Genomic DNA, 26,680 nt, shown 5'->3' with positions numbered 1-26,680 from the left:
TAAATGTAAACAAACTTGTTTGACTTAGTGATTGGCTGAATAAGGAGTAGGACTGAGTGGACTTGTTGGGGATTGGTCCTGCTTTGAGCAGGGGGTTGGACTAGATGACCTCCTGAGGTCCCTTCCAGCCCTGATATTCTATGATTCTGATTCTATGACTTGTAGGCTCTAAAGTTTTACATTGTTTTGTTTTTGAGTGCAGTTATGTAACAAAAATAATCTACATTTGTAAGTTGCACTTTCACAATAAAGTGTGGTACTTGTATGAGGTGAATTGAAAAATACTATTTCTTTTGTTTATCATTTTTACTGAGCAAATCTTTGTAATAAAAATTATAATATAATGTGAACACTGTACACTTTGTATTCTGTGTTGTAATTTAAATCAAGATATTTGAAAATGTAGAAAAACATCCAAAAATAGTTAATAAATTTCAATTGGTATTCTATTGTTTAACAGTGCAATTAAAACAGCAATTAATCACGATTAATTTTTTAAATCGCAATTAATTTTTTTAGTTAATCGCGTGAGTTAACTGCGATTAATCAACAGCCCTATTATAAAATGATGGGGTCTAAATTAGCTGTTACCACACAAGAAAGAGATCTTGGAGTCACTGTGGATAGTTCTCTGAAAACATCTGCTCAGTGTGCACTGGTAGTCAAAATATCTAACAGAATGTTAGGAACTATTATATACAAAACTATGGGGTCTAAATTAGCTGTTACTGCTCAAGAAAGAGATCTTGGAGTCACTGTGGATAGTTCTCTGAACACATCTGCTCAAGGTACATAATATTAGGAACCATTAAGAAAGAGAGAGAGGATAAGACAGAAAATATCACAATGCCACTATATAAATCCATGGTATGCTCGCACCTTGAATATTGCATGCAGTCCTGGTGGCCCCATCTCAAATAAGATATATTAGAATTGGAAAAAGTTCAGAGAAGAGCAACAAAAATGATTGGGGGAATGGAATGGTTTAAACAGATTAAAAAGACTTGAATTGTTCAGCTTGGAAAAGAAACAACTAACGGGGGATATGATAGAGGTCTATAAAATAACACAACAGACAATCTGTGGGACTCATTGTCAGGGGATGTTGTGAAGGTTAAATGTATAACTTGTTTCAAAAAAGCAACAGAGAGTCCTGTGGCACCTTTAAGACTAACAGATGTATTGGAGAGTAAGCTTTCGTGGGTGAATACCCACTTCGTCAGACGCATGTGGGTATTCACCCACGAAAGCTTATGCTCCAATACATCTGTTAGCCTTAAAGGTGCCACAGGACTCTGTTGCTTTTTACAGATCCAGACTAACACGGCTACCCCTCTGATACTTGGTTCAGAAAGGAATTCATGAGGATAGGTCCATTAATGGCTGTTAGTTAAGATGGCCAAGGATGCAAACCCATGCTCTGGGTGCCCCCATATACCTGACTCCAGAAGCTGGGACTGGACAACAGGGGATGGATCACTTGATAAATTGCCCTGTTCTGTTCATTCCCTCTGAAGCATCTGGCACCAGCCACTGCTGGAAGACAGAAGTCTGGGCTAGATGGACCATTGGTCTGACTCAGTATGGCCGTTCTTATGTTCTTACTGTATGTGAGCTGTAGCCTATAGGTATAAGTATTTGCTAAGGCTATGTCTACACTACACAGCTTTTAGCGACACAGCTGTGCCGCTACAGCCGTGCTGCTAAAAGGCGTGCAGTGTTGCCGCTGTTCTCTTCTGCCGACAAAAAGCTTCCACCCCCAAGGAGCGGTTAACCAAACTTTTGTCTTTCGGGAGGATGCTTTTTAACACCTCTGGACGACAAAAGTTTGTCTTTCACTTGCCAGTGTAGACAAAGCTTAGGTAAGGCATAGGCATAAATTTAGGCAGTAATCCAATGACCCTACAAGCCTCAAGGCCTATAAGACAATAGCTTAGCTAAACTAATCAAGAGATAAGGCCCCCAAAGCCTTAACATAAACAGTTAACCAGCATGCGTCTGACAAAGTGGATATTCACCCACGAAACCTTATGCTCCAATACATCTGTTAGTCTTAAAGGTGCCACAGGACTCTCTGTTGCTTTTTACAGATCCAGATTAACACTGCTACCCCTCTGATAGCTAACCAGCAGTAACCCTAGATCATGAGATATCACACCATAGAATGCTGTAATGACCCAACTGCTGATAGATGACCACACGATGCCTGTTGATATCAGTTTTAGATATTTTTAAGTTAGGAACATCAGATGTCTGACCACCGGAAGATCATGGTAACTAGTTGATGTATATGCTAATGAACTTGAGGTAAAAGGACTATTAACTTATGGGAGAAGGGCACCTCAGCATTACTAGGTGAGGAAATACAGATAAGAAAAGGGGCTGAAACCCCTACTGAACATGTATTAGGCATAGGGGCATCAGCATAACCCGTTATAAAAGTTGTATCCCAGCCTGCCTGCCTTGGGAGATGCCAGGACGATGGCCACTGGTGATGATGATGCTGGTGAGTATGATGAGGAGGACAAGGACTAACACTTCAGGTTTTTCTGCAACGGATGGTGTGAGTATATTGTTGCTCAGATGCTCGTTTTATGTTATCCACTGGTGATCAGCTGTTCAGCAGCGTGCAGGAGGCGCTGGGGGGAAGGGGAGGAGCGGAGCAGAAAGAGGCAGGGGGAGAGGCAGAATGGGGTGGGAAGAGGCAGGGAGGGAGGCGGAACGGGATGGGAAGAGGTGGGTCAGGGGTGGGGCCTTGGGGGATGGGGTGGAGTGAGGGCAGGGCTTGGTGTGGAGCAGGGGAGGTCGAGCACCCTCGGGGAACTCTGAAAAACAGCGCCTCGGTCTCCTTTCAGAGCTTATTCAGAGCATGTTCTCCAAGTGCAGGGGTTTGAATGGCTTTCAGTGCAGGATGGTGACCTTATCACAGGGGCATGTTCTTACCGCACACCAACTTGTTCACTCACCTGACCAGGTCCATGAAGGCATCAGTTGTTTGCACCTGCTCAATCTTGCCCTCCCGGTGCAGTTTGTCCTTGGACCCTTTGCCTGGATGGATGATGATCACCATGAGGATGCCGATGAAGACTGCTATGATGGTGGTCACCATGTAGTAGACTACGGCCCGCAGCCCCATCTTCCCAGAGGCTTTGCCATCCAGTGAGGCCATGCCTGGGCAGCCACACACAGAACAAGGCAAGAATGTCTACCTCTTCAATTGGGAGGGGGCTGGAGGGAGACTTTGGGGGTGCAGGGGACTGTGGGATGCAGGAAGCAGACTTTGGGGGCTCTAAGGCGATGTGGGGTGTGGAAGAAGGCTGTGGGAGTGCAGAGGAATATGCATTGAAGAAGGGAATAGTACACTGAGGAGGAATCAGGGAGATGTGGGGTTGGGAGACAGGTTTCGGGTGCAGGGAGATGTGTGGGTGGAAGGCAGGGTTGCAGGGAGATTGGGGGGGGTCGGAGGCAGGGTTTGGGTTGCAGGGAAATGTGGGGGGCTTGGAGACAGGGTTTGGGATGCAGGGGGATGTGGTGGTGGGAGGCAGGGTTTGGGGTGCAGGGAGATGTGGGGGTGGAAGGCAGGGTTGCAGGGAGATATGGGAGGTCAGAGGCAGGGTTTGGGGTGCAGGGGGATGTGGGGGTGGGAGGCAGAGAGATGTGTGGGTGGAAGGCAGGATTGCAGGGAGATGTGGGGGGTGGGAGGCAGAGAGATGTGTGGGTGGAAGGCAGGATTGCAGGGAGATGTGGGGGGTCGGAGGCAGGGTTTGGGGGGCAGGGGATGTGGGGGTGGGAGGCAGGGTTTGGGGTGCAGGCATTTGTGGGGGCAGGTGGCAGGGTTTGGGGTGCAGGAAGATGTGGGTGCAGAAGGGCAGGGAGACTGAGTGGGAGCAGGGGAATGTGAGTTGCAGGAGACAGACTTTGTTGGGTGCAGGGGGTGTGGGAGGCAGATTTTGGAGGCTGCAGAGGAATATGGGGTGTGGGAGGCAGGCTTTGGGGTGTGTAGGGAAATGTGGGGGCAGAAAGCAAACTTTGTGGGACATATGAGGCAGACTGAAGAGAAGCATGAGGAGACTGTGGGGAGTGCAGAGAAATGGGGTGACAGAGGGAAAAGGAGGAGGTAGGGTAAAGGAGAAGGGAGTGAAAGATGGGGGCTGGTCAAGGTGGGAGGGGGTCTGGAGACAGGAGCCTTTAAGAGCCCTTGAGGGGATGTGAATTATGAGGCAGAGCGGGTGGGCAGGGAGGATAGGGAGCCAGGACAGGATGGGGAGCGGGCTGGAGGGTGCTGGAATGGCTGCTGTGTTAGCGGAGGGGAAAGGGAGCCCCCACCAAGCAGCCATTGGGCAACCCACAGTTTTGCCTGGCTAGCTCAGGTGCACTGTGACCTTGCAATGCTCACACACACTTTGGGGGTGGGCACTTCCTCCTAACGCCTGAAGGCAAATGAATACCTCCAGCCCCTCCCCGCCCCACAGTGCATCTTTAAGTCTCAGGATTGCAGGGCCAGGATCATGGTGCCTGAGCACTGGGGGCTGGCAGGACCATCATGCTTCCCCCTCACCCTTCCCAGAAAGGCACGAGACTTCCTGCTCCCCTGACCTCCACACCAACGCAGCCAGGGGACAGACAAGCCAATCCCACTTGCCATAGTCCCAGCCAAGGCCTGGACAAGGTCAGGCAGGGACCTGCAGCGAGAGCTGGGTCAATGGCTGGCAGCGCTTTTGCAGGGTGCTGTATGGCCTGTAGAATGCAGACAGCTGCAAGCACCAGGAAAGGTCCCTCACCTGTGACCAGGCTGGAGACAATGAGGGGAAGAACCAGCATCTGAAGCATCCGCATCAGCAGCTCTCCTGGGAAGGAGAAATACTTGATCTGGCGATAGGTCATCTTGTAGGGTCGGAGGGCAAAGGCCAAAATGATCCCTGAGAAACAAGGGATAAGAAGGGAAACAGGATGGTGTCTGCCCTAGCAATATCTCCAAATCCTGCTGAAAGCTACAGCACCTGCAGTGCGGGCCCTGGGTCCTGCCCCGCTGCCTTCCTCATGCACACCAGCCCAACAGCAGGCCCTGCTGCCTCCTGGACCCCAAGCCTATGGCAGGCACTGGGCCCTCCCCTGCTGCCCTAGGACTGCCAATTTCGATTGGACATATTCCTGGAGGTTTCATCACATGACCTAATCTTTAATTAAAGATTGATCTTTAATTCCTGGACATGCCAGGACAACCTGGAGGTTTGTGATTCCTGTCCCTGCAGACATGCAATGTACACAGGCCCTATGGCAGGCACTGGGCCCTCCCCTGCTAACCCCTGTCCCCCCCACACCCCCAGTGTGCACAAGGCCAATGGCAGGCTAAGGGTCCTCCCTCCTAGACCCATCCCCCACCATGCACATAGGGCCTATGGTGGGCTCTGGGCCCTCTCCCACTGTCCTTCCCCTCCTGCAATGGGCACAAGACCAATTGGTCCCTCAGAGCAGAGATGCCGAAATACTGTTAGTACCACGAGCGGTGCAAGCCCTTTGGAGACATGAGGGTGGAGCCGGGTCCCTAGGAACAATGATGCTGCTGGGGTGCCAAACCTGGTGATCCTTCCCCCGGAGAGTTACAGACAAATAACAGAGTGTCCCACCCCTGTGGGAGCAGAGCCCTCCAAACCGCTTCTCAAGCTTGAAAGGTTCCCCCCAGTTTCCTCCCCATTTCCTCAGCTGAGCTGCCTTTCAGCTTGTGAGTGCAGCTCCTTGGCAGCCAGAGGGATCGCGCTACAGCGATGAGAGGCACCTCCTCCTCCGCTCCCTATAGCACCATCGTTGGCACAGCTCCTCCTGTGCAGTGGGCTCTGAGAGCTCAGAGCCACCTTGTTGGGTTCAGATCTCTGGGATGCCACCACATCTAAATTACAGGCTGAGGTGAGATGCTGACTTGGGAGGGAATGAATCTGTGCAATCAAAGGGTTACACACAGCCCCCTGTGAGAGGCCTGTCCTTTAGCCATTGCCTCAGTGAGCACGAATGTGCTGGGCATGGAGAATGGCCCTTTCCCCAGGATAAGGCTTCCTGGGACCCTCCCTTATTACAGGGGATGCTGCTCATGTAAATGGTGAGCTCCCCGTCCGGTAAACAGGAGCCACACCATGAGAGTGCACCAGCCAGCCAGCCCTCAGCACTGCTCTAAACTTCCCTGCTGCACTCCTGGGTTGTACTTCTAGCCACACAGCTCACCCATGCAAACACTTCAAGGCTAGAAGAGTCCATCTGAGTGCCTGCATCGCACAGGCCAGACTTCAGCCCATGATTCTGCAGCGAGCCAATTGAACTGGTTGAGCTAGAGTGGATCTTTTAGAAAAAGACGTCCAGTCTTGATTTAAAGAATCCAAGTGATGGAGATTCAACCACGGCCTGTGGCTGGCCTAAGGCGGGTTACAGGAGGGCTCCCTGCCTCAGTTTCCCCTCTGGGCAGTGGGGATAAGGAGACTTACCCTGTTGGGGCTGGAAGGCTTCCTGAGGGACTGACTGTCTGTAAAGCTCTCAGAGAGCCTTGTGCAGCGGAGGTTTAGTATCACTTTCTGTAGTTCTCTTCTGAGGCTGGCTGTTATGAGCCACCGCGTGCTGGAACCATGCTGCTTTGCACACAGGCAGTGCCTTGTGCCTGAGGCTCTCATATCATCCTCACTTTCCCAGGAGCAGCAAACCCCCTTAGTGGAGGCACAGCTTATAGCAGCACAGGGCTTTTTAGCTAGTAAAGGTATACAGTTCCCCAAGGGAAATGATCTAAAGTCGTCCTTTTTTCTGGAATAACTGCAACTAAATGAGCACTTTTTGCCTCTACAAACTGTTGTAAAGAATCACCCCGCCCAACATCCTTACACCAGCAAACATCCTAGTGCAGAGCCAGCCAGCTCTGTGAGGCGAAGCCCGGCTCTGCGTTCCAGGTGGGAACAGCGGACAGTTCAATAAGGCCCTGATCCTTCATAAGCATCTGTAGATGCTCTTGCAATGCAATGCCTGATAATGGAGGCACTGAGAGATGAAGGGACTTGCCCAAGGGCACAGAGTGTGCTTGTGGCAGAACCCTGATCCCTGGCACGCTTCTTTAATCACCCTTTGTGCTAACCTAATGAATGTCCCCAGGCAGCACAGCACCGCCCTGCAGACCACAGGCTCCCTACCCAGTAGGACAGCAGTGATGGTGAAGAGGACGAAGGCATTTCTCCTGAGGAAGCCCTTGGCGCTGTCTTTGGTGATGCTGTGCATCCGCTTCTTGACCCGTGCTGCCCGCTCCTGCACTGCCTGTTGGAAGTGCTGCACCCGGCTGTTGGAGCTGAGACGCTTGGCTGATTCCTCATTCAGGAAGAGGCTGTTCACATGGCCCCGCTGGTCACTCATAATCAGATCAAGCCCTGGTCCAGAAGACAGCTCTTGGGAAACTAGGAGGGGAGAAGCAGAGGGAGAAAGAGCCAGAAGGCAGCATGAAATCTCCCTAATCTTGACAGTGCCCCCCTGGCCCTCCAGATATAACTACTCAGGCTGGCTGAGAAGCTGTTCTGGAAAGCCCCCCAGAGCAGAATCAGAAACAGGACATTGCATTTTGGGAGCTGCCAGGGGTTTGAATAGCTACAACGCTATCGTTTCGCCCAAGCAGCAGGGAAACAGCAGCCCCTCTGAGGGGAATGCAGGCACTGGCTTGGGCGTGGCTGAGACCGGATGGACATTCTCACTCCTTTCCAAGAGAATTTGCGGGCTGAACAACGATGAGATTTCTCCTTCTCCATCCAGATGATATTTTTTTTAAATATACAAATGATTCTATAGAAGCCCAAGGAGCAAACCAAACTTCCCAAACTGGTGCTGCAAAAACAATTTTGCATAAGGGAAAACAGCCCGTGTTTTTCATGGACACAGAGGAAAGAAACAAAACCCCTCTGTAGCTTTCACAGGGTTTGTCTACACTATGGGATTACTCCGAATTTACAGAATTCGATTTTTGGCTACCGATTGTATAAAGTTGAGTGCACACTAAGCACATTCATTCGGCGGTGTGCGTCCATGTACCAAGACTAGCATCGACTTCCGGAGCGTTGCATTGTGGGTAGCTATCCCATAGCTATCCCATAGTTCCCGCAGTCTCCCCCGCCCATTGGAATTCTGGGTTGAGATCCCAATGCCTGATGGAGCCAAAAATTTGTCACGGGTGGCTATGGATAAATGTCGTCAGTCAATCCTCCCTCCGTGAAAGCAACGGCAGACAATCATTTCGCGCCCTTTTCCCTGGATTGCCCGGGCAGGCGCCATAGCATGGCAACCTTGGAGCCCGTTCAGCCTTTTTTCACTGTCACCGTATGTCTACTGGGTGCTGCTGACAGACGCGGTACTGCAGCGCTACACAGCAGCATCCCCTTGCCTTTGCAAGCTAGCAAAGACGGTTACCAGCCATACTGTACCGTCTGCTGCTTTGCAAGTTGGCAAAGATGGTTACCAGTCATACTGTACCATCTGCTGCTGTCATGGGTGCTCCTGGCCGGCCTCGGTGAGGTTGGTCGGGGGCGCCTGGACAAAAATGGGAATCATAGAATCATAGAATATCAGGGTTGGAAGGGACCTCAGGAGTAGGGTTACCATATTTAACAAATTAAAAAAGAGGACCCTCCACGGTGCCCTGGCCCCGCCCATTTCCCATCCCCAGCCCCACCCCAACTCTGCCCCTTCCCCGCCCAACCCCACCCTAAATCCGCCCATCCTCCCTCCCACTCCCAGCCACGCGAAAAGGGCTGCCCGAGCGCTACCGGCTTCACGGTTTGCCGGGCAGCCCCCAGACCCTGCGCCCCCGGCTGGCGCTTCCCCAGCGCAGCTGGAGCCCGGGAGGGGAAGCGCCCAGCTGGGGGCGCAGGATCTGGAGGCTGCCCAGCAAACCGTGAAACCGTGTAGCGCTTGGGCTTCGGGCAGCCCCCATGCCTCCGGACCCTGCGCCCCCGGCCGGGCACTTCTCCTCCCAGGCTCCGGCGGCGCAGGGTCCGGAGGCATGGGGGCTGCCCAAAGCCCGTAGCGCTCGGCTCTTAAAGAGAGCCGAAGAGTTGGGGAGGAGCAGAGCCGCCGCGGCTGGAGGCTCTGCTCCTCCCCTGATTCTTCGGCTCTGTTTAAGAGCCGAGCTGCCCGAGCGCTACCGGCTTCGGGCAGCCCCCATGCCTCCACACCCTGCGCCACCGGAGCCCGGGACAGGAAGTGCCCGGCCAGCGGCTGGGGTCCGGAGGCAAGGGGGCTGCCTGAAGCCTATAGCGCTCGGGCAGCTCGGCTCTTAAACAGAGCCGAAGAGTCAGGGGAGGAGCAGAGCCGCCGCAGGAGGGGAAGTGCCCGGCCGGCATTTTCCTGCACGTGTTCGGCTTTTTGGCAATTCCTCCCGGACGGGGGTTTGATTGCCGAAAAGCCGGACATGTCCGGGAAAAACCAGACGTATGGTAACCCTACTCAGGAGGTCATCTAGTCCAACCCCCTGCTCAAAGCAGGACCAATTCCCAACTAAATCATCCCAGCCAGGGCTTTGTCAAGCCTGACCTTAAAAACCTCTAACGAAGGAGATTCCACCATCTCACTTGGTAACCCATTCCAGTGCTTCACCACCATCCTAGTGAAAAAGTTTTTCCTAATATCCAACCTAAACCTCCCCAACTGCAACTTGAGACAATTACTCCTTGCTCTCTCATCAGGTACCACTGAGAACAGTCTAGATCCATCCTCTTTGGAACCCCCTTTCAGGTAGTTGAAAACAGCTATCAAATCCCCCCTCATTCTTCTCTTCTGCAGACTAAACAATCCCAGTTCCCTCAGCCTCTCCTCATAAGTCATATGTTCCAGCTCCCTAATCATTTTTGTTGCCCTCCACTGGACTCTTTCCAATTTTTCCACATCCTTCATGTAGTGTGGGACCCAAAACTGGACACAGTACTCCAAATGAGACCTCACCAATGTCGAATAAAGGGGAATGATCACGTCCCTCGATCTGCTGGCAATGCCCCTACTTATACAGCCCAAAATGTCGTTAGCCTTCTTGGCAACAAGGGCACACTGCTGACTCATGTCCAGCTTCTTGTCCACTGTGACCCCTAGGTCCTTTTCTGCAGAACTGCTACCTAGCCATTCGGTCCCTAGTCTGTAGCAGTGCATGGGATTCTTCTGTCCTAAGTGCAGGATTCTGCACTTGTCCTTTTTGAACCTCATCAGGTTTCTTTTGGCCCAATCCTCTAATTTGTCTAGGTCCCTCTGTATCCGATCCCTACCCTCCAGCGTGACTCCCCAGGTCATTCTCTTCTTTAAGTTTTGTCTAATGGAGAGTCAGTCCTGCCTAGAATATCAGGCAAGCCAATAAAGAACCAGAGAGGCAAACAGCTGCTTCAGGTCAGAGCCCCAGACATCCCCCAGAAATGATGAGCTGCATGCCATTCTAGGGGGTGCCCCTACAACAGCCCCACCTGTTGCTTCCCTCCTCCCCCACCCCTCCCAGGCTACCTTGGCAGTTATCCCCCCATTTGTGTGATGAAGTAATAAAGAATGCATGAATTTGAAACAACACTGACTTTATTGCCTTTGCAAGCAGAGATCAAAGGGGGAGGGGAGGGGAGGGCGGTTGGCTTACAGCGAAGTCGAGTGAATCACATTCTGCACTTGCTCAGCCTATAGCTGAAAATGGGACTCTGTGATGAGCACTAGGATAGAAGCACAGGCAGGACTGAATCTCCATTTGTGTGTGGGCCTTTGGCTGACACTGGTAAAATACAAAATGTCCCAGGATATCTATGTTGGGGGACAATTCTAAACGGCAGCTTAATTTTTTTATTTGCAGCAAAATGTAGAGGTCTAAGTATCTGATTGTGAGCCCTGGGAGCAAGGGGTAGGCTGGGGTAGGTGCGACCGGGAGGTGCTGCCGACTGGGAGAGCAGCCTCAGGCAGAAGCCTCCAGCTGGCATGATATTCCAGGCAGGACTGAATTTCCATTACACAAAACTTAAAGAAGAGAATGACCTGGAGTCATTCCCTTTTTTGTCCAGGCGCCCCCGACCGACCTCACCGAGGCCAGCCAGGGGCATCCATGTCTGCCCAGGTGCCCCCGACCGACCTCACCGAGGCCAGCCAGGGGCATCCATGTCTGCCCAGGTGCCCCCGACCGACCTCACCGAGGCCAGCCAGGAGCACCCACGGGACGACGATGACGGTTACCAGTCATACTGCACCGTCTGCTGTCCGCAAGGCAAGGCAAGGGGATGCTGCCGCGTAGCGCTGCAGCACCGCGTCTGCCAGCAGCATCCGGTAGACATACGGTGACAGTGAAAAAAGGCGAAAAAAGATTTTTTTCCCTTTGCTTTCACGGGGGCGGGGGGGGGGGGGGGGGGGGGGGGCTGACGACATATACCCTGAACCACCCGCGACAATGTTTTTGACCCTTCAGGCATGGGGAGCTCAACCCAAAATTCAAATGGTTTTCGGAGAGTGCGGGAACTGTGGGATAGCTACAGTCGTCAGTCGCCACTCCCTCCGTGAGCATCCATTTGATTCTTTGGCTTTTGGTACGCTTGTCTCAGCTCCTTAAATTTCACGCAGCACTGTGTTGTGTCCCTGTTGTGGCCTCTGTTCATCATGGCCTTGGAGATTTTTTCAAATGTTTTGGCATTTCGTCTTTTGGAACGGAGTTCTGATAGAACAGATTCATCTCCCCATACAGAGATCAGATTCAGTATCTCCCGTACGGTCCATGCTGGAGCTCTTTTTTGATTCTGGCTGTGCTGATGAGCTCTGCATGGTCACCTGTGCTGATCAGTGCTTCACGCTGGGCAAACAGGAAATGAAATGCAAAAGTTCGCGGGGCTTTTCCTGTCTACCTGGCCAGTGCATCCGAGTTCAGATTGCTGTCCAGAGCGGTCACAATGGTGCACTGTGGGATAGCTCCCGGAGGCCAATACCGTCGAATTGCAGCCACGCTAACCCTAATTCGAAATGGCAATGTTGATTTCAGCGCTACTCCCCTCGTCAGGGAGGAGTACAGAAATCGATTTTAAGAGCCCTTTATGTCGAAGTAAATGGCTTCATTGTGTGGACGGGTGCAGGGTTAATTCGATTTAATGCTGCTAAATTCAAACTAAACTCATAGCGTAGACCAGGCCACAAAGTGGGAAAGTTGTGATTTTTTTCTGTGTTAACTGTAAATTTTATTTCAATTGCACAGCTTTCAAACAGCACGTCTGAAACATCTTCATTGCTTCTTCCAGGTTGTATTTTCACTGGCACACCTGGAGTCCTTTCTTGTCTTTACAGATCTGAAGGTCAAAAGCACCTCTTTCTCTCTCGAGAGGCAAATAATGGGCCTAATTCTGCTCTCAGTTACACCAGTGAAAATATGGAGAAAATCCAGAACAGTCAATGGAGTAAACTTTGATTTACACCAGTGTGACTGAGAGTGCAAGCTCATCCTTTGACTTTATAAAGTTTCATGATTCCCTGAAGGCAACAGTGAGTGAGTGAGTGAGAGTTTGTGTGGTGTTGGACTGAGAATGAGTGTGTGCTTTTTTAATTTAAATTTAAATTTGTATTGTTTTGTGAGTGTGTATGTGTCTGTGTGTGAATTTGTGTTTGACAGTGTGTGTGTGTGAATATGTGTATATGAGCATGTGTGATTGCAAAGTGTGTATGTGTGAGTGTGCACACACAATTACACTATTATCCCTGAAAAGAGTCTGATGGATGGAAAAGGTGAAATTTTATCTATGTCCAAAATGGCAAATTTACCCCAAATGAGAGAATTTCTGTTATCATGTGGGTCAGTTGCTGGCCTCTTCCACAACCCAGCCTCTCATTCCCACCCATCAGTGCTGCTGTTGTGTGAGGTTATGTTCCTTGCTACTTGGGAAAATTGGAACAATTGCACTTTTTAATTAGTCCTCAATCAGTCTCATTTTAAAGCTCCTCTGGCTCCCCAAATGCAAACTCCTTCTTGTAATGCTGGGAAGCGCTGAGTCCCAGATCAGATTTTATAGGCAAGGCTACAGTTGCCCGACATTCCCCATTATAAGACCCTGTTTTCAGCTGCATATACCTTTGTCAAACTTGAATCATTTGGGATGAAATTTGATATGCCAAGTGTCTACCTCAGGCTGAATTTTTGGGAAAATGTCAGCCAAATGCTGCCACCATTTCCAAGAACAAGGGTAGTGAAAATATGTTGTTTTCTCCATGTTAAAAAATTCTGGAGACCTTTTCTTTAAGAAGTCTAAGGCCCCAATGCTTTGGTGATAATAGATAGATAATAAGAGAGAAAATATCATATTGCTTCTATATAAATGGTATGCCCGCATCTTGAATACTGCGTGCAGCTGTGGTTGCCCCATCTCAAAAAAGATATATTGGAATTGGAAAAGGTTCAGAAAAGGGCAACAAAAATGATGAGGGGTATGGAACGGCTTCCGTATGAGGAGAGATTAATAAGACTGGGACTTTTCAGCTTGGAAAAGAGATGACTAAAGGGGGGATATGATAGAGGTCTATAAAATCATGACTGGTGTGGAGAAAGTAAATAAGGAAGTGTTATTTACTTCTTCTAATAACACAAGAGCTAGGGGTCACCAAATGAAATTAATAGGCAGCAGGTTTAAAACAAACAAAAGGAAATATTTCTTCACACAACACAGAGTCAACCTGTGGAACTCCTTGCCAGGGGATGTTGTGAAGGCCAAGAATATAATGATTCAAAAAAGAACTTGATAAGTTCATGGAGGATAGGTACATCAATGGCTATTAGCCAGGATAGGCAGGGATGGTGTCCCTAGCCTGTTTGCCAGAAGCTGTGAATGGGCGACAGGGGATGGAGGCAGCCCCATCCCCCACCCCCAGCGAGGCTACAGTGAGGGGTAGCAGCAGGGGAGGAGGTGCACATGTGATGGAAGCCCCCCCCAGCACCCACCATAGGGGAGGCAAGGGGGCTTCCTAGACCTGAGAGGGCCCTAGGAGCACGTGCAGTGACAGTGGTGGGGGTGAGTGTGCTGCTGGGAGAGAGGGGGGCCCCTCCCCCAGAGCTCACTGCTGCCGGCAGGGAGAGGACTGGGGAGAGTCCTCCTCTCTGGCCCCAGCCCTGGGGCAGCCTGCCTGCACCCCAAACTCATCCCCAGCCCTGCCCCACCCCAGAGCCTGCACCCCCAGCCAGATCCCTCACCCCCCGCACCCTAACCCTATGCCCCAGCCCTGAGCCCCCTCCCACACCCCAAACTCCTCATCCCCAGCCCCACCCCACAGCCCTCACCCCTACACCCCCTCCCATCCCCAAACTCCCTCCCAGAGCCTGCACCCCCTCCCCCTTCCCACACACCCCCTCCCGCCCCCAAACTCCGTCCCAGAGCCTGCACCCCTCACCCCATCCCACACCCCCACCCCCAGCCGAGAGCCTGCACCCAAACTCCGTCCCAGAGCCTGCACCCCTCACCCCCTCCTGCACACCCACCCCCTGTCCCAGCCATGACCCTGCAGCCCCACCCCCTTACCCTCTCCTGCCCCCAAACTCCCTCCCACAGCCTGCACCCCAGCCCTCTGAACTCCCTCCCAGAGCCTGCACCCCTCACCCCCTCCTGCACCCCCACTCCTTGCCCCAGCCCGGAGCACCCAGAACCCAAACTCCATCCCAGAGCCCAACCTCTCACCCCTTCTGCACCCAAACTCCCTCCCAGAGCCTGCACCCCTCCTGCACCCTAATCCCCAGCCCAGAGCCTGCACCCCAGACCTCCTCCCCCCACCCAAACTCCCTTCCAGAGCCTTAGGTAGGTTCTGGGCACGACCAACATTTCTACAAACCTGCCACCCCTGGCTGGGGTGGAGGTGGCTTCCAGACTCTGTGAGCGCTGGGCAGTGGAGTTTACAACTGTGACCAGAGTGGTCACTGACGCAGGGAGTGGGACAGCTGCCGGAGGACTGTTAGGGTCGACACAGGTCATGCAGTGTCTACACTCGCACTGCATCAACCTCAGTAAGTCAGGCATGGCTCATCGCTGTTCAGGAAGGTGGTTTTACTGCGTGGCTGTATGTGACGTTATTGACATGAACTGGGACCGTATAGATCATTGTTGCAACCAAAGTCTTGTAGTGGCACCTAATCTGGTATAAAGGGGGTCAAATAGGGTGTCTAAGACAAGGTTATGGTTGGCTGGTTATGATTATGCTCTCTGTATGTGTATATCATTTTTGTAGTTGAAGTTATTAATATTGGCTCTATATTTCAAACTTATGCTATGCTTCTGGGTGACACTCCAGACAAGTTGGTGTCAGCTCTGCCTAGAACCATCAGCTATACAATTGACCCATTGAGAGAAACTCAGCAAAGTATGCAGGGACTTGCCCATGAGACTCCAGACTTCATTTTGCTGTAATTTTCCACAATAAGGACAAAGAGGTGTTTTTACACCTGGAAAAGACTATAAAAGGCTGATCATAGAATCATAGAGTTGGAAGGGACTTCAAGAGGTCATCTAGTCCAACCCCCTGCTCAAAGCAGGACCAATTCCCAGCTAAATCATCCCAGCCAGGGCTTTGTCAAGCCGGGCCTTAAAAACCTCCAAGGAAGGAGACTCCACCACCTCCCTAGGTAACGCATTCCAGTGTTTCACCACCCTCCTAGTGAAATAGTTTTTCCTGATATCCAACCTGGACCTCCCCCACTGCAACTTGAGACCATTGCTCCTTGTTCTGTCGTCTGCCACCACTGAGAACAGCCGAGCTCCATCCTCTTTGGAACCCCCCTTCAGGTAGTTGAAGGCTGCTATCAAATCCCCCCTCATTCTTCTCTTCTGGAGACTAAACAATCCCAGTTCCCTCAGCCTCTCCTCATAAGTCATGTGCTCCAGACCCGTAATCATTTTTGTTGCCCTCCGCTGGACTCTTTCCAATTTTTCCACATCCTTCTTGTAGTGTGGGGCCCAAAACTGGACACAGTATTCCAGATGAGGCCTCACCAATGTCGAATAAAGGGGAACGATCACGTTCCTCGATCTGCTGGCAATGCCCCTACTTATACAGCCCAAAATGCCGTTAGCCTTCTTGGCAACAAGAGCATACTGTTGACTCATATCCAGCTTCTCGTCCACTGTGACCCCTAGGTCCTTTTCTGCAGAACTGCTACCTAGCCATTCGGTCCCTAGTCTGTAGCAGTGCATGGGATTCTTCCGTCCTAAGTGCAGGACTCTGCACTTGTCCTTGTTGAACCTCATCAGGTTTTTTTCGGCCCAATCCTCTAATTTGTCTAGGTCCCTCTGTATCCGATCCCTACCCTCTAGTGTATCTACCACGCCTCCTAGTTTAGTGTCATCTGCAAACTTGCTGAGAGTGCAGTCCACACCATCCTCCAGATCATTAATAAAGATATTAAACAAAACCGGCCCCAGGACTGACCCTTGGGGCACTCCACTTGAAACCGGCTGCCAACTAGACATGGAGCCATTGATCACTACCTGTTGAGCCTGACGATCTAGCCAGCTTTCTATCCACCTGCTTCTTACCTCTGGAGGGACTTTGCTACAAATGGAAGCTCTACACAAAGGACTGATGACCCATCCCAGCTGGGGATGTTCCAGAGACTTGATTTGAACCTGCAGTTTATTCTATCTCTGCTACAAGCCTGAACCAAGAACTGTGCCATTATTGTATGTAATTGATTCCATTTAACCAATTCTATCTCTCATCTCTATTTTTTTCCTTTTATGAATAAACCTTTAGATTTTAGATTCTAAAGTATTGGCAACAGCGTGATTTGTGGGTAAGCTCTGATTTGTAGATTGACCTGGTCTGGGGCTTGGTCCTCTGGGATCGAGAGAACCTCTTTTCTTTTACTGGGGTATTTGTCCCCATAACCATTCATCCCCATAACGAGTGGCACTGGTGGTGATACTGGGAAACTGGAGTGTCTAAGGGAATTGTTTGTGTGACTTGTGGTTAGCCAGTGGGGTGAGACCGAAGTCCTCTCTGTTTGGCTGTCTTGGTTTGCCTTGGTGTGCGTAGAAACCCCAGCCCTGGGCTGTAACTGCCCAGCTTTAAGCAATTTGTCCTGAATTGGCACTCTCCGTTGGGCCCGCCAGAACCAGCATCGTTACACAGTAACAGGGCGCTTATTTTGGCCAGAGTCAAATCTGAGCATAGACCCATGCACAGAAGATGGTTCTTGTGCCATTTCATTGAACTCCCAATCAGGGTAAATTTGTAGGCCCAATTATTATACCACCACCCACGCAGAAACTTTCAACCCCAAGGAAGACAGTCATAAAAGGATCACTCTCCCCTTCCACTCCGACCCACACCCAGAATCCCAACTGTTCACACCTCTTCATAGCAAGCAGAACAGCTTGTGGAGACTTATGTATCAGTTCCCACCAGTTCTACGTTTAGGCTGATTAGTGCTGAGTGCTGCCTGCCAGGTGGCTGGGCTGTGCTGGTAGCCAAGAGAACTGATTGACGTTTGGGGCTGTGCTTTGGGTGAGTTGTTCCCACTTGCATTAGGGAAGAAAGAGAGTGTTTGAGTCCCTGCCTGATTAAAGAACACTGGTATTCTGCATGGTTGGCTCTGCTCTATTGCCTCTGGGTTTGCTCCAGGGGAAGCCCATCACATACCATAGGCCATTCCTGGACCGTATAATAAAAGCCTGGCTGAATGAGACTTGGCTGATGCAAGCCCTCTGGTCTGAGCAGAGAGGTGGTATATTGGATACAGATGGGATTACTTGGTTCACCAGCTCCTTGAGCAGTGTGGGTAAATTCTGGTGTCACAGCTCAGGGCACCTGCACCAGAAGTCCCCCTCTACTGTCCAGCAAGGCCACCCACTCTGGGCTTCCCACTCCCCAGCCATTGGCGCTCCTGCCTTCATCTCTTTCTCTTCTGACCAGGGTATTTCCAGGCTGCACAGTCCCCTGACTATACTGTGAAAGACAGGCAGTCTAGGCAGGCTTCTTTTGCCTTCTCTTCAGAGATAGTACGCAGTGTAATTGCCACAGGACTAAGGTACTACCCAGCTCTTCCTAAGCAAGCATATTTTATTTTGAAGGTAAAAGCATTACAGAGAAAATATATTAAAACAGTAAAAGAACTGACACACATGCTAATAAACTTACCAGAGATCCCCACCCCCAAGCTTCAGCCTGGGCTCTGGCTGGTAAACAGTCCTTCCAGCCACACCCAGAGGTATTCCTGTTGTTTCACCCCTTCGGCCCTGAACAGGAACACCCATGAGTAAGAGAGTCACTCCTTACTCCAGCTGGCTCTTTGAAGAGTGTGAATAGGTAATCAACCAGTCTTTGTTCAAAGTGCAGTTTTAAAAGGATGAATTTGAGGTGGATCATTTGCATACCCCTTACCCCAAGTATTGCCTGGGAAATCCACTTCCCACATATTGTTCCAAAATGTCCTTTGAAGTTCCTAATATCTCCTAGAGAGTGCATCAATCCTGCCTTCCCCTTAAAGAAGTTCTATACAATCCCACAAGAGTACACAAACATTTGCATTTCAATAAAATACGTAAACTTAATTCCATAAGGTTTAGCCAGGATATTGTCATCTCTCTCACACCTGGGTCATAGAACAATAGCTCATTTCCTGTAATAAGAAGTACTACAATGTAACAGAATGGCTAGTGTGTCTTTATGCCCCCTGTTGGATGGGACCAGACCTGCTCACCTGTGCACAATAGGCCCTATGCTGCTCACAGCTAGCAGAGATTCTCTCTTAGCTGAAGTGGCAGGGGGCTGAGCTTTTGGAACAGAAGGGCCTGAGTTTTATCTGCACTGTCACCGTGAGGTGTCCCATGGCTGCTGTGTGTAGAACAGCCATGATACAAAGTCTGTACTAGCCCCATTTTGTAAAAATTATTTGAACCACCACTGGGGGGCATTTGGGGCGCACATGGAGCTACATTGCAACCTCCTAAGGATTCTGGCTCAGACCTGCCTCCAGCCTTTGCTTTGGGCCTTACAGAGGCAGAGTATTTTACTGTAACTTTGTCTTTATCTAAACCTACAGGGCAAAATTCATCCTCGGGGTAACTCTGCTGACCTCTAGCCTGAGGAAAAGGCCTGGTGTATGTAACACTGAAGAAATCAATCAGATGCTATAGAAAGTACTCCCAAATCCTATCGCTTGTTGGCTTTCAGCACCATCCCAGAGAATGCCTAGGGAGGGACATAATTCTCTGGTTCTATAGGAAGGTGTTATAGTGTGACTGGCTCCCTTAAGAGGGAATAGGGTCCAATGCACCTGGGATTGATTAACTTCCTCCCAACAGAGCTTAAGACAGGACACCTGGGCCTTATATATGGTGAGGTGACAGATTTCTGTTACCAATCTGCCTGAGGTACCGTCAGGTGATCAGGCTGAGGCCACGGGATCGGTGGGGGAGGGGATGAAGGAGCACACCAAGTGTCTAAGTTTTAAAGCTTTATTAATAAAATAATAAAATAACAGCAGTGAGTGTTGGGACTGCTCCAACGTTACTCAAAGGAAGCAAGAAAGTGTTAGTACCCCAGCCCTAACCCACTTTCATACTCACACACACATGACCCAAGGCTGGCCAAGCCAGGGTGTAATGGAAGAAGAAGAGGGGGAGGGGTGGACAGGAGTTCTTGCCCCGTGCACAGGTCGTCCAGGGTCCGCTGCGATCTCCGCCTTGCTTTGGCTCTTGGGAGGGTTTTAAGTCCTGGGTTCCTTTGGGGGTGTTTTCGTCCAGGGCCCTCTGTTCCTGGTGCTCTTTGTACCAGTCCAAACCAGCTCGCTGTGGCCTCCTCAGCTTCCCAAAACACCCCAGCTCCAGAGACTTTGTTTCCCCCCCATTGGCCTTCGCTGCCTCATTCGCTCTCACTGTTCTCACTGCTATCTCTGCAGCCCTGCTCAACTTCATTCTCCTCTTCTCACAGCTGGGCAGCTGCAGATTTTTGGTCGCGCCCATGACCTTGGACCGGGGCCAGCATCTTATCTTCACACGGAGCTAGCTGAAGTGTCGAGTTAACCCGTTCTCTGTTCTTTTTCTCCTTCCCCCTCTTGGCCTCTTGCTCCGTGCAAGGGAATCTTCCATTCCACACTTACACCTTTGACCTCCCCTGCCCCCAAAATGCCTTGCAATGCTTACAACCGCATTAGCAACATACAATGCTGATCTGCCTCCCCATGGGACCCCCTGAGGGAGGGAGTCCTTGGGCCTGTGACAGTGAGAGAGGGAGACAGTGGCTGAGTCAGTAGGGAAAAGGAATAGAGCAGAGCTGCCTGAGAAGACAAAATCGGAAGAAGGAGCAATAGGAGCAGCAGAAGGTAGCTGGCACCATTGGGAAGAACAAAAACTGAAGGAAGTGTTGGTGAGACCTTGTCAGAGCTGGGGAACCCTGCTGAATTGTAGGAGCTTATGCAGAGGCCCCTAGCACCCAGAGGAAGAACCTGCCTGGTTCAGGGCAGCTGAACCTGAGGAAAGAGGGTTGATGCTAGTGGGTGGATCCAGAAGCAGGGATAGGACTTTTGGGCAGGGAGCCTAGGGGAGTGGAACATCACAAGAAGCCCCCTTGCAGTAAGGGCTGCAGGCAGCTGAGCCCAGAACCAGGGGTTGGTCTTGGAGGGATGCTCCTACTCAGGGGCAGGGAGGCCTTGGGTGTGGAATGCTGTGGGGAGCTCTCTTGCAGGAGACCGGACTTGGGTTGAGGGATGGGAGCCTGTTCATGTGGCTACCCAGGGAGGCTTGTGCTGTCAACCACAGGAGCCTGTGATGTCAATGGGAAAGGGACCTGGAAGGTCAGGGCTGTGGGAATGGATCGGTCTCTGTCCAGCAGGCTGTGTGGGAAGAAGGGCTCCGTTGCACCTGCCAGAGCTCACCCCTGGGTGCTTGAGCAGGTTAACTCCAAACAAGATATTCTCAGTGATGTGTCAGAGAATCAGGTACAGTCATGGGGAAATGATTCAGACCTATCTCCTTTCATAGAGTGTCTTGTGCCAAAAGCTGTTACTCCAGCTGTCGGTGACCCCTTTCCCCCTTCTAGGGAAGAGCCAGGGAGGAAGCACCGTAACTCTGCTCCAAAGGCTGGAGACAGAATCCTGCTCACTGCATACACTCAAAAGGAACCAAACTAAAGGGACCCAACTGCTCTTTCCTCTGGTCTCAGCCCAGCCACGAAGGCTGACTTTGCTATTGCAGAAATAACTTCACCACGGCTGCATTTTGACACTACCTACCGTCCCTTTCCAAGATGCAACCACTTCATTGTCTTGGCATTTATTGTAAGTCCAAGTGAACTACACCAATGTTCCAAGGTAGCAAAGAATATCATCATTAATTCAAATGTGTCTATGCATTGTATGATGTCCTCTGCATAAGCTAAATCACGGTAAATCACCGGCAACCGACCTGTTCCACAGGGCTAAAAGTTCTCTAACCCATGGGAAAAACCACAGGGGATCCGAAGAATGGTATGCATCCGAAGAAGTGGGCTGTAGTCCACGAAAGCTTATGCTCTAATAAATTTGTTAGTCTCTAAGGTGCCACAAGTACTCCTGTTCTTCTTACCACAGGGGATGTTTTTCAAAGTGCTATAAAATCCACATGCATAATCAAATTATCTTGAAAGTTGATGTGCCTCACTGGGGCGTGGGGAAGGGTTAGTGCTGCAAATTTGGGATTATTGGGTCAAGATATTCCTGAGATACAGCACCCAGGGAAAAGGGTCTGATCAGTAAAATTTTCTGATGTTTGTAACTTTTTGTGCACATCCCTGTGACTCAAACTATGGCACTGCACCAGACTAAGATTATCCAACTGGATTTGAAATCAGCTCGTGTCTGGCACCCAGGTCCATGGCAGAGAAGCAATATTAGAAAAAGTTATTAGCAAATCTGTCCACCTTAGTAAATTGGCAGGCATCTCGGAAAGGGATCTGTGCCTGTGACACAAGCCAGGCTGTACTGTGGCCACAACTGTGTAGAGACAGGTCAGAATGTGTTACTATCCCTTGGCAGCTTAGGGACCAGGCAGTAGACCTCAACTTGAACCTTCAGGGAGTGAGATTTCAAGTCCTCCCCGTTGCAGATTCCTGAGAATGTCAGGTGTATACTGTACTATTCTCTACTATGGCTCAGTTGAGAACAGGCAGTGTTATGGAGAAGTGTATGACTTCCATAGTTCAGGGAAGCTGTTGTACAGCTGATTTTTCTGCGTGCTGTAAAAGCCATGTGCAGTTGGAGCTTGTCTTGCAAATAGTATACAACAGGAGTAATGATAAACGTTGTGGTACAAATTTGGGGTCATTTGTTGGAGGGATTCCTGGGAAACAGCCCCCACACCCTTCCAAAAAAGAACTGCTTTTAAAATTTTTGGTGTCAACTTTTTTTTAACAGAACTACAGAAATACAATAAAATAATAAATAAGGCCTTGCCCCTCGTAAAATGTATGGCACTGCCCTGCCCCTGAGCTCAGCTATTTAGCAGCATCAAGAAGCAGTTTAGAAATATTTCCAAAGTTATAGCATGGCAAGAGCTTTTATTGTCAGTGCTCATCTCTGAAAGTTCTTGTTTCTTCAGAAAATCCTCGGTAAGTGACACAGCTTGAGTAACGTACTCACTTCATAGAATATCAGGGTTAGAAGGGACCTCATGAGGTCATCTAGTCCAACCCCCTGCTCAAAGCAGGACCAATCCCCAGACAGATTTTTGCCCCAGATTCCTAAATGGCCCCTTCAAAGATTGAACTCACAACCCTGGGTTTAGCAGGCCAATGCTCAAACCACTAAGCTATCCCTCCTCCCCACTTGATGGCTTAGGGGAATAAATGTTGCCCAGTGGCTCATGAGTCTGAGAATCATGGGTTTTATGTTGACCTGGGAGAAACTTTTTCAGCAAATAGAAAATTCACTGAAAAATGCATTTGACATGAACTGGCTATACAATGTCACCCAAAGTGTTTTGTGGGACTGAGATGGTTAGAAGAGGAGGTGCCTTCCTTCTAACCTTTAGCCTAGTGGTTAGGGCACTTGCATGCATTCAATTCCCTTCCCCCTTCTCTCCCCCCAACCCCCCGCCTGCTGTGGAGATAGAATTTGAACATAGACCTGCCCCACCCCGCAGATGTATGTCACAGATGAGTGCCCAAATAACTGGGCTAGGGGATATTCTGCGGCACCCTCTCAATCTCTCCTGTGGAAGCTGTTCCACTGTGTATAAATAATTAAATTGTCCTTGGAGAAGGGACCTGAGTCACCTACATCCTCAGCGAGTGTGCCACCACCAGGCTATAGAATTATTCTCACTTGCGGTCTCTCAAGCCCAATGACTATTCCTTGTCATTCATAGTGGTCATTCATAATTTATTTTATTCATATTTTTATTTTATTTATTCACTCCATGAAGTGCCACTATGAATGACAAGGAATAGTCATTCAGCTGGAGAGACCAAGCATATGTCTAAGGCCTTGTCTACACTACAGAGTTTTGTCGATGCAAGTTACGATGACATCCAGTCACCGCTGTAATTAAACCGCCGATGCATGCCCACACTATGTTCCTTGTGTCGGTGGAGTGCATCCACAATAGCACCTCTTGCGTCGACACAGAGAGCCGTGCACTGTGGGTAGCTATCCCACTGTACAACTGGCCACAGGATGCTTTGAGAAGGGTTTGCAATGCTGCATGGGGGCAGGTACAGTGTCACATAATGAAGGTTTCTCAATTCCATCATTCCATGGGAATCCTACTAGATTGTCAGCTGGTTTTCAACTGCCCTGGTAACCTGCGAGCCAGCCAGCTCTGTCAAAAAGCATGGATCCTGCACTGCTGTTCAGCATTGTGCTGTGCATTATGAACACAAGACTATAAGAGGAGCCCAACGGGCTGAGGGATGCCTTGAAGGAGCATATTAACACTGAGCCACAGTAATGTGTCTTGCTGTAGCTTGCTGAGCTTGGCATTGTTTGTTTGCACCGTGCTAGGAACTGTGTAATGATTGCTGTGTGTGCCCAAAAAGTAACATATTGTACTGCACGTTTTAAAATAGCACTTGGTAATATGACCAACTGAAATTGCTGAACACTAACACAAGAAGCCCACAGAAGTGTGTGTGGGCGGGGGGGGGGGGAGGGAGGAGAGTGTGTGACAGTGAGTGTGTGTGTGAGAGAGAGACACAAAGACAGTGTGTGGAGTGGGGGACAGTGAATGAGTCGGCATGCTGTCTCTAAATTCAGACAGCAGCCGGAAGCAACCAATTCTGAGGCAGAAGCTGGTGCACGGACAGCTGGTGTCCCTCCACCCCAGCTCAGCATCAGCCCCCGCCCTCCCTCCCTGACTCTGCACAGCACCACAGCACTAATCTCTTCCCCCTGCACTGCCTGCCTGCCGCTGTGGTGGTAGTGTGGGGAGAGCAGGATTCCATGTTAATGTGATGATTTTGTGATTCCCTCCAAGTTCTCCCACAGCCTCCTCTCCCCACAGACCAAGGAGATCCACCCTCTCCCCTGCAGTCCAGGCAGGAGTGTGTTTGCTGCTCTAGCCGGCATACTCAGCTTGGCAGTAGCCATGTGAGCTCTCCATGCTAAGCAGTTTCAGAACTTCCTGGGGCTTTGAAAGGGGAAGGGTGCATGCCTGTGTAGCTGGATGCAGGGCAGCAGAGTTCAAAACAGCAAGCAGAGTGGTCACGCTGGGCATTGTGGGATACCTCCTGGAGGCCAGTTATGGTGATGTAATGAACGCAGTGTCTACATTTGTCTATGCTTTGTCTATCTAACTTTGGCACAAAAAGCTCTACGTCTCTCATCATGGTAGTTTTGTCGGCACAGAAGGAGAGTTAAATCGGTGGGAGGAGCATTGTAGTGTGTACACCTCCACTGTTCTGTCATTGCAAGCTGCCTTTTGCTGACAAAACTGTGTAGTGTAGACAAGGCCTAAGGCTAGGTCGACGAAAGGCAGTTTATGTCGACCTATGTCACTGTCTACACTACAGTCTTGCTCCCACCAACGTAAGTGCCTTGATACATCGACATAACAACTCCACTTCCATGAGAGGCTTAGATCTTATGTCTTTGTAGTTAGGGAGACACAGTGTCTACACAGTGTAGACACTGTGTCCCTTACATTGACTGTTGGCTGTTATTCTTGTCAATGTCACGGCTTCTGCGGTGGCTATAAGTCCACCAAACATAGGTTGACTTAAGATTGTAGTATAGAGATGCCCTAAGAATGACTAAGCCAGATGGTTAGGAAACTCGTCTATGATTCTGGAGACAAGTTCAAGTCCCTGCTCCAATGACTAGTTAATTAGTTATAAAGAGTGGAATAGCTTCAACAGGAGAGATTGAGAGCTGCTGCTCCTCCCATTCCCATCATCATCATCCCATTATGCCTCTGGTGTTTAGAGCAGCGATGAAGCTCCTCCACTTCTGTCTGGTCTTTCAATGGTTCCCCAGCTGTGCCCCGGGTTTTTCAGCTCAGCTTCCACAGCTCTTCGCCCTGTTGTTTTTGGGTGGCCTCATTCTCGCTTGCCTTCAGGTGTCTATCTTATTGCTATTCTGGTGATGGAATCAGTTTCCATCAGAAGCACATGGTCAATCAATCTCGAACGCCTTCTGGCAGTGATGGTGCTCATACCCTCCTGGCTGCACTGTGTCAATAGATCTTGGTTTGAGATTGTTCTGGGCCAAAAGATACAGAGGAGTTTTCTGAGGCAGGTTGTATGGAATGAAGACAGTTTGGATATGTCATACTTTCTCATTCCCCAGCATTCTGCACTATAAAGTAATGTTGAAAGTACGCAGCTCTGATAGAGCTTGAGTTTGGGTTTGGTGGTGTATTTTGATGCTTTCTAGACTGTATTTAAGCTCCTGACGGTGTTCCTGGCTTTACTGATTCTGTTCCAGATGTCCTGGCTTGTTCCACCATACTGCCTGCTGCTGCTGCCCAAGTATGTGAAGGTTTCTACACTGGTGAGAACATAACCCTCTATCCGTACTGGTGATGGTGAGGCAATATTAAAGGTCATGATATTGGTCTTATTGCGGTTGATTTTCAGTCCAATTAGCTGGCTGAATATGTTGAGTTGAGTTGTTTTTTCTTGTATATGGTGTTGGGTATGTGATAGGAAAGCGAGATCATCTGTGAAGTCCAGGTCTTCAAGGGATAAGAAGGGTGTCCATTTAATGCCTCCTGGCATGTCTTCTGTTGTGTGCTGCATTACCCAGTCGATAGCAATGTTGAAGAGGACTGCAGACATGACACATCCCTGATGTACTCCTGTTTTGACTTCAAAACTGAGCTCACTAAGATCAACATTGCATGTAAAGTTGGAATAGAAGCTTTTGATTATGTTGATTACATGGAGAGGGATTCCATGTGCCTGCAGCATGTGCCATAGGCTGGTCCTGTGAATGCTATCAAAAACCTTCTCAAAATCTATTAAGTTTATGGAGAGGTGCAGTTGCCACTCTAAGCATTGTTCTATTATGTTTCGTAGAGTGAAGATTTGATCTGTGCTTCCAAGCCCTCTCCGAAAACCGGCTTCCTCTTTTCTGAGAACACTATCAACTGCCTCTGAAATACACTGGACTATGATCTTACACAATACTTTGCTTGGAACAAATAAAAGTGTGATACCACACCAGTTATTACAAACACGGAGAGCTCCTTTCTTTGGTATCTTCACTATAACTCCGTTGGTCCACAGC

General features: G+C 49.9%; 1 protein-coding gene across 6 annotated transcripts in view; it reads right to left on the bottom strand.

The window, feature by feature from the left end:
- LOC128828881 (excitatory amino acid transporter 4-like) overlaps window positions 1-26,680 on the bottom strand; it is a 119,049-nt gene that overhangs the window by 43,749 nt on the left and 48,620 nt on the right. For 4 of the 6 annotated variants that reach the window (XM_054013901.1, XM_054013900.1, XM_054013902.1 and 1 more), the window contains 3 exons: window positions 7,164-7,421; window positions 4,782-4,919; window positions 2,967-3,171 (listed from right to left, as the gene is read on the bottom strand). In XM_054013901.1, the coding sequence (XP_053869876.1) occupies window positions 2,967-3,171; window positions 4,782-4,919; window positions 7,164-7,380 (560 nt within the window). In that variant the 5' untranslated portion in view covers window positions 7,381-7,421. Of the gene's footprint in view, window positions 1-2,966; window positions 3,172-4,781; window positions 4,920-7,163; window positions 7,422-19,547; window positions 20,041-26,680 lie in introns of those variants that run through there. The other 2 variants (XM_054013903.1, XM_054013904.1) reach the window with 2 other exon arrangements.

Source organism: Malaclemys terrapin, chromosome 24, assembly GCF_027887155.1.
Source record: "Malaclemys terrapin pileata isolate rMalTer1 chromosome 24, rMalTer1.hap1, whole genome shotgun sequence".
Classification (NCBI taxonomy): domain Eukaryota; kingdom Metazoa; phylum Chordata; order Testudines; family Emydidae; genus Malaclemys; species Malaclemys terrapin.
The sequence above is the reverse complement of the archived record's forward strand: the minus strand, read 5'-3'. Positions and strand labels throughout refer to the sequence as shown.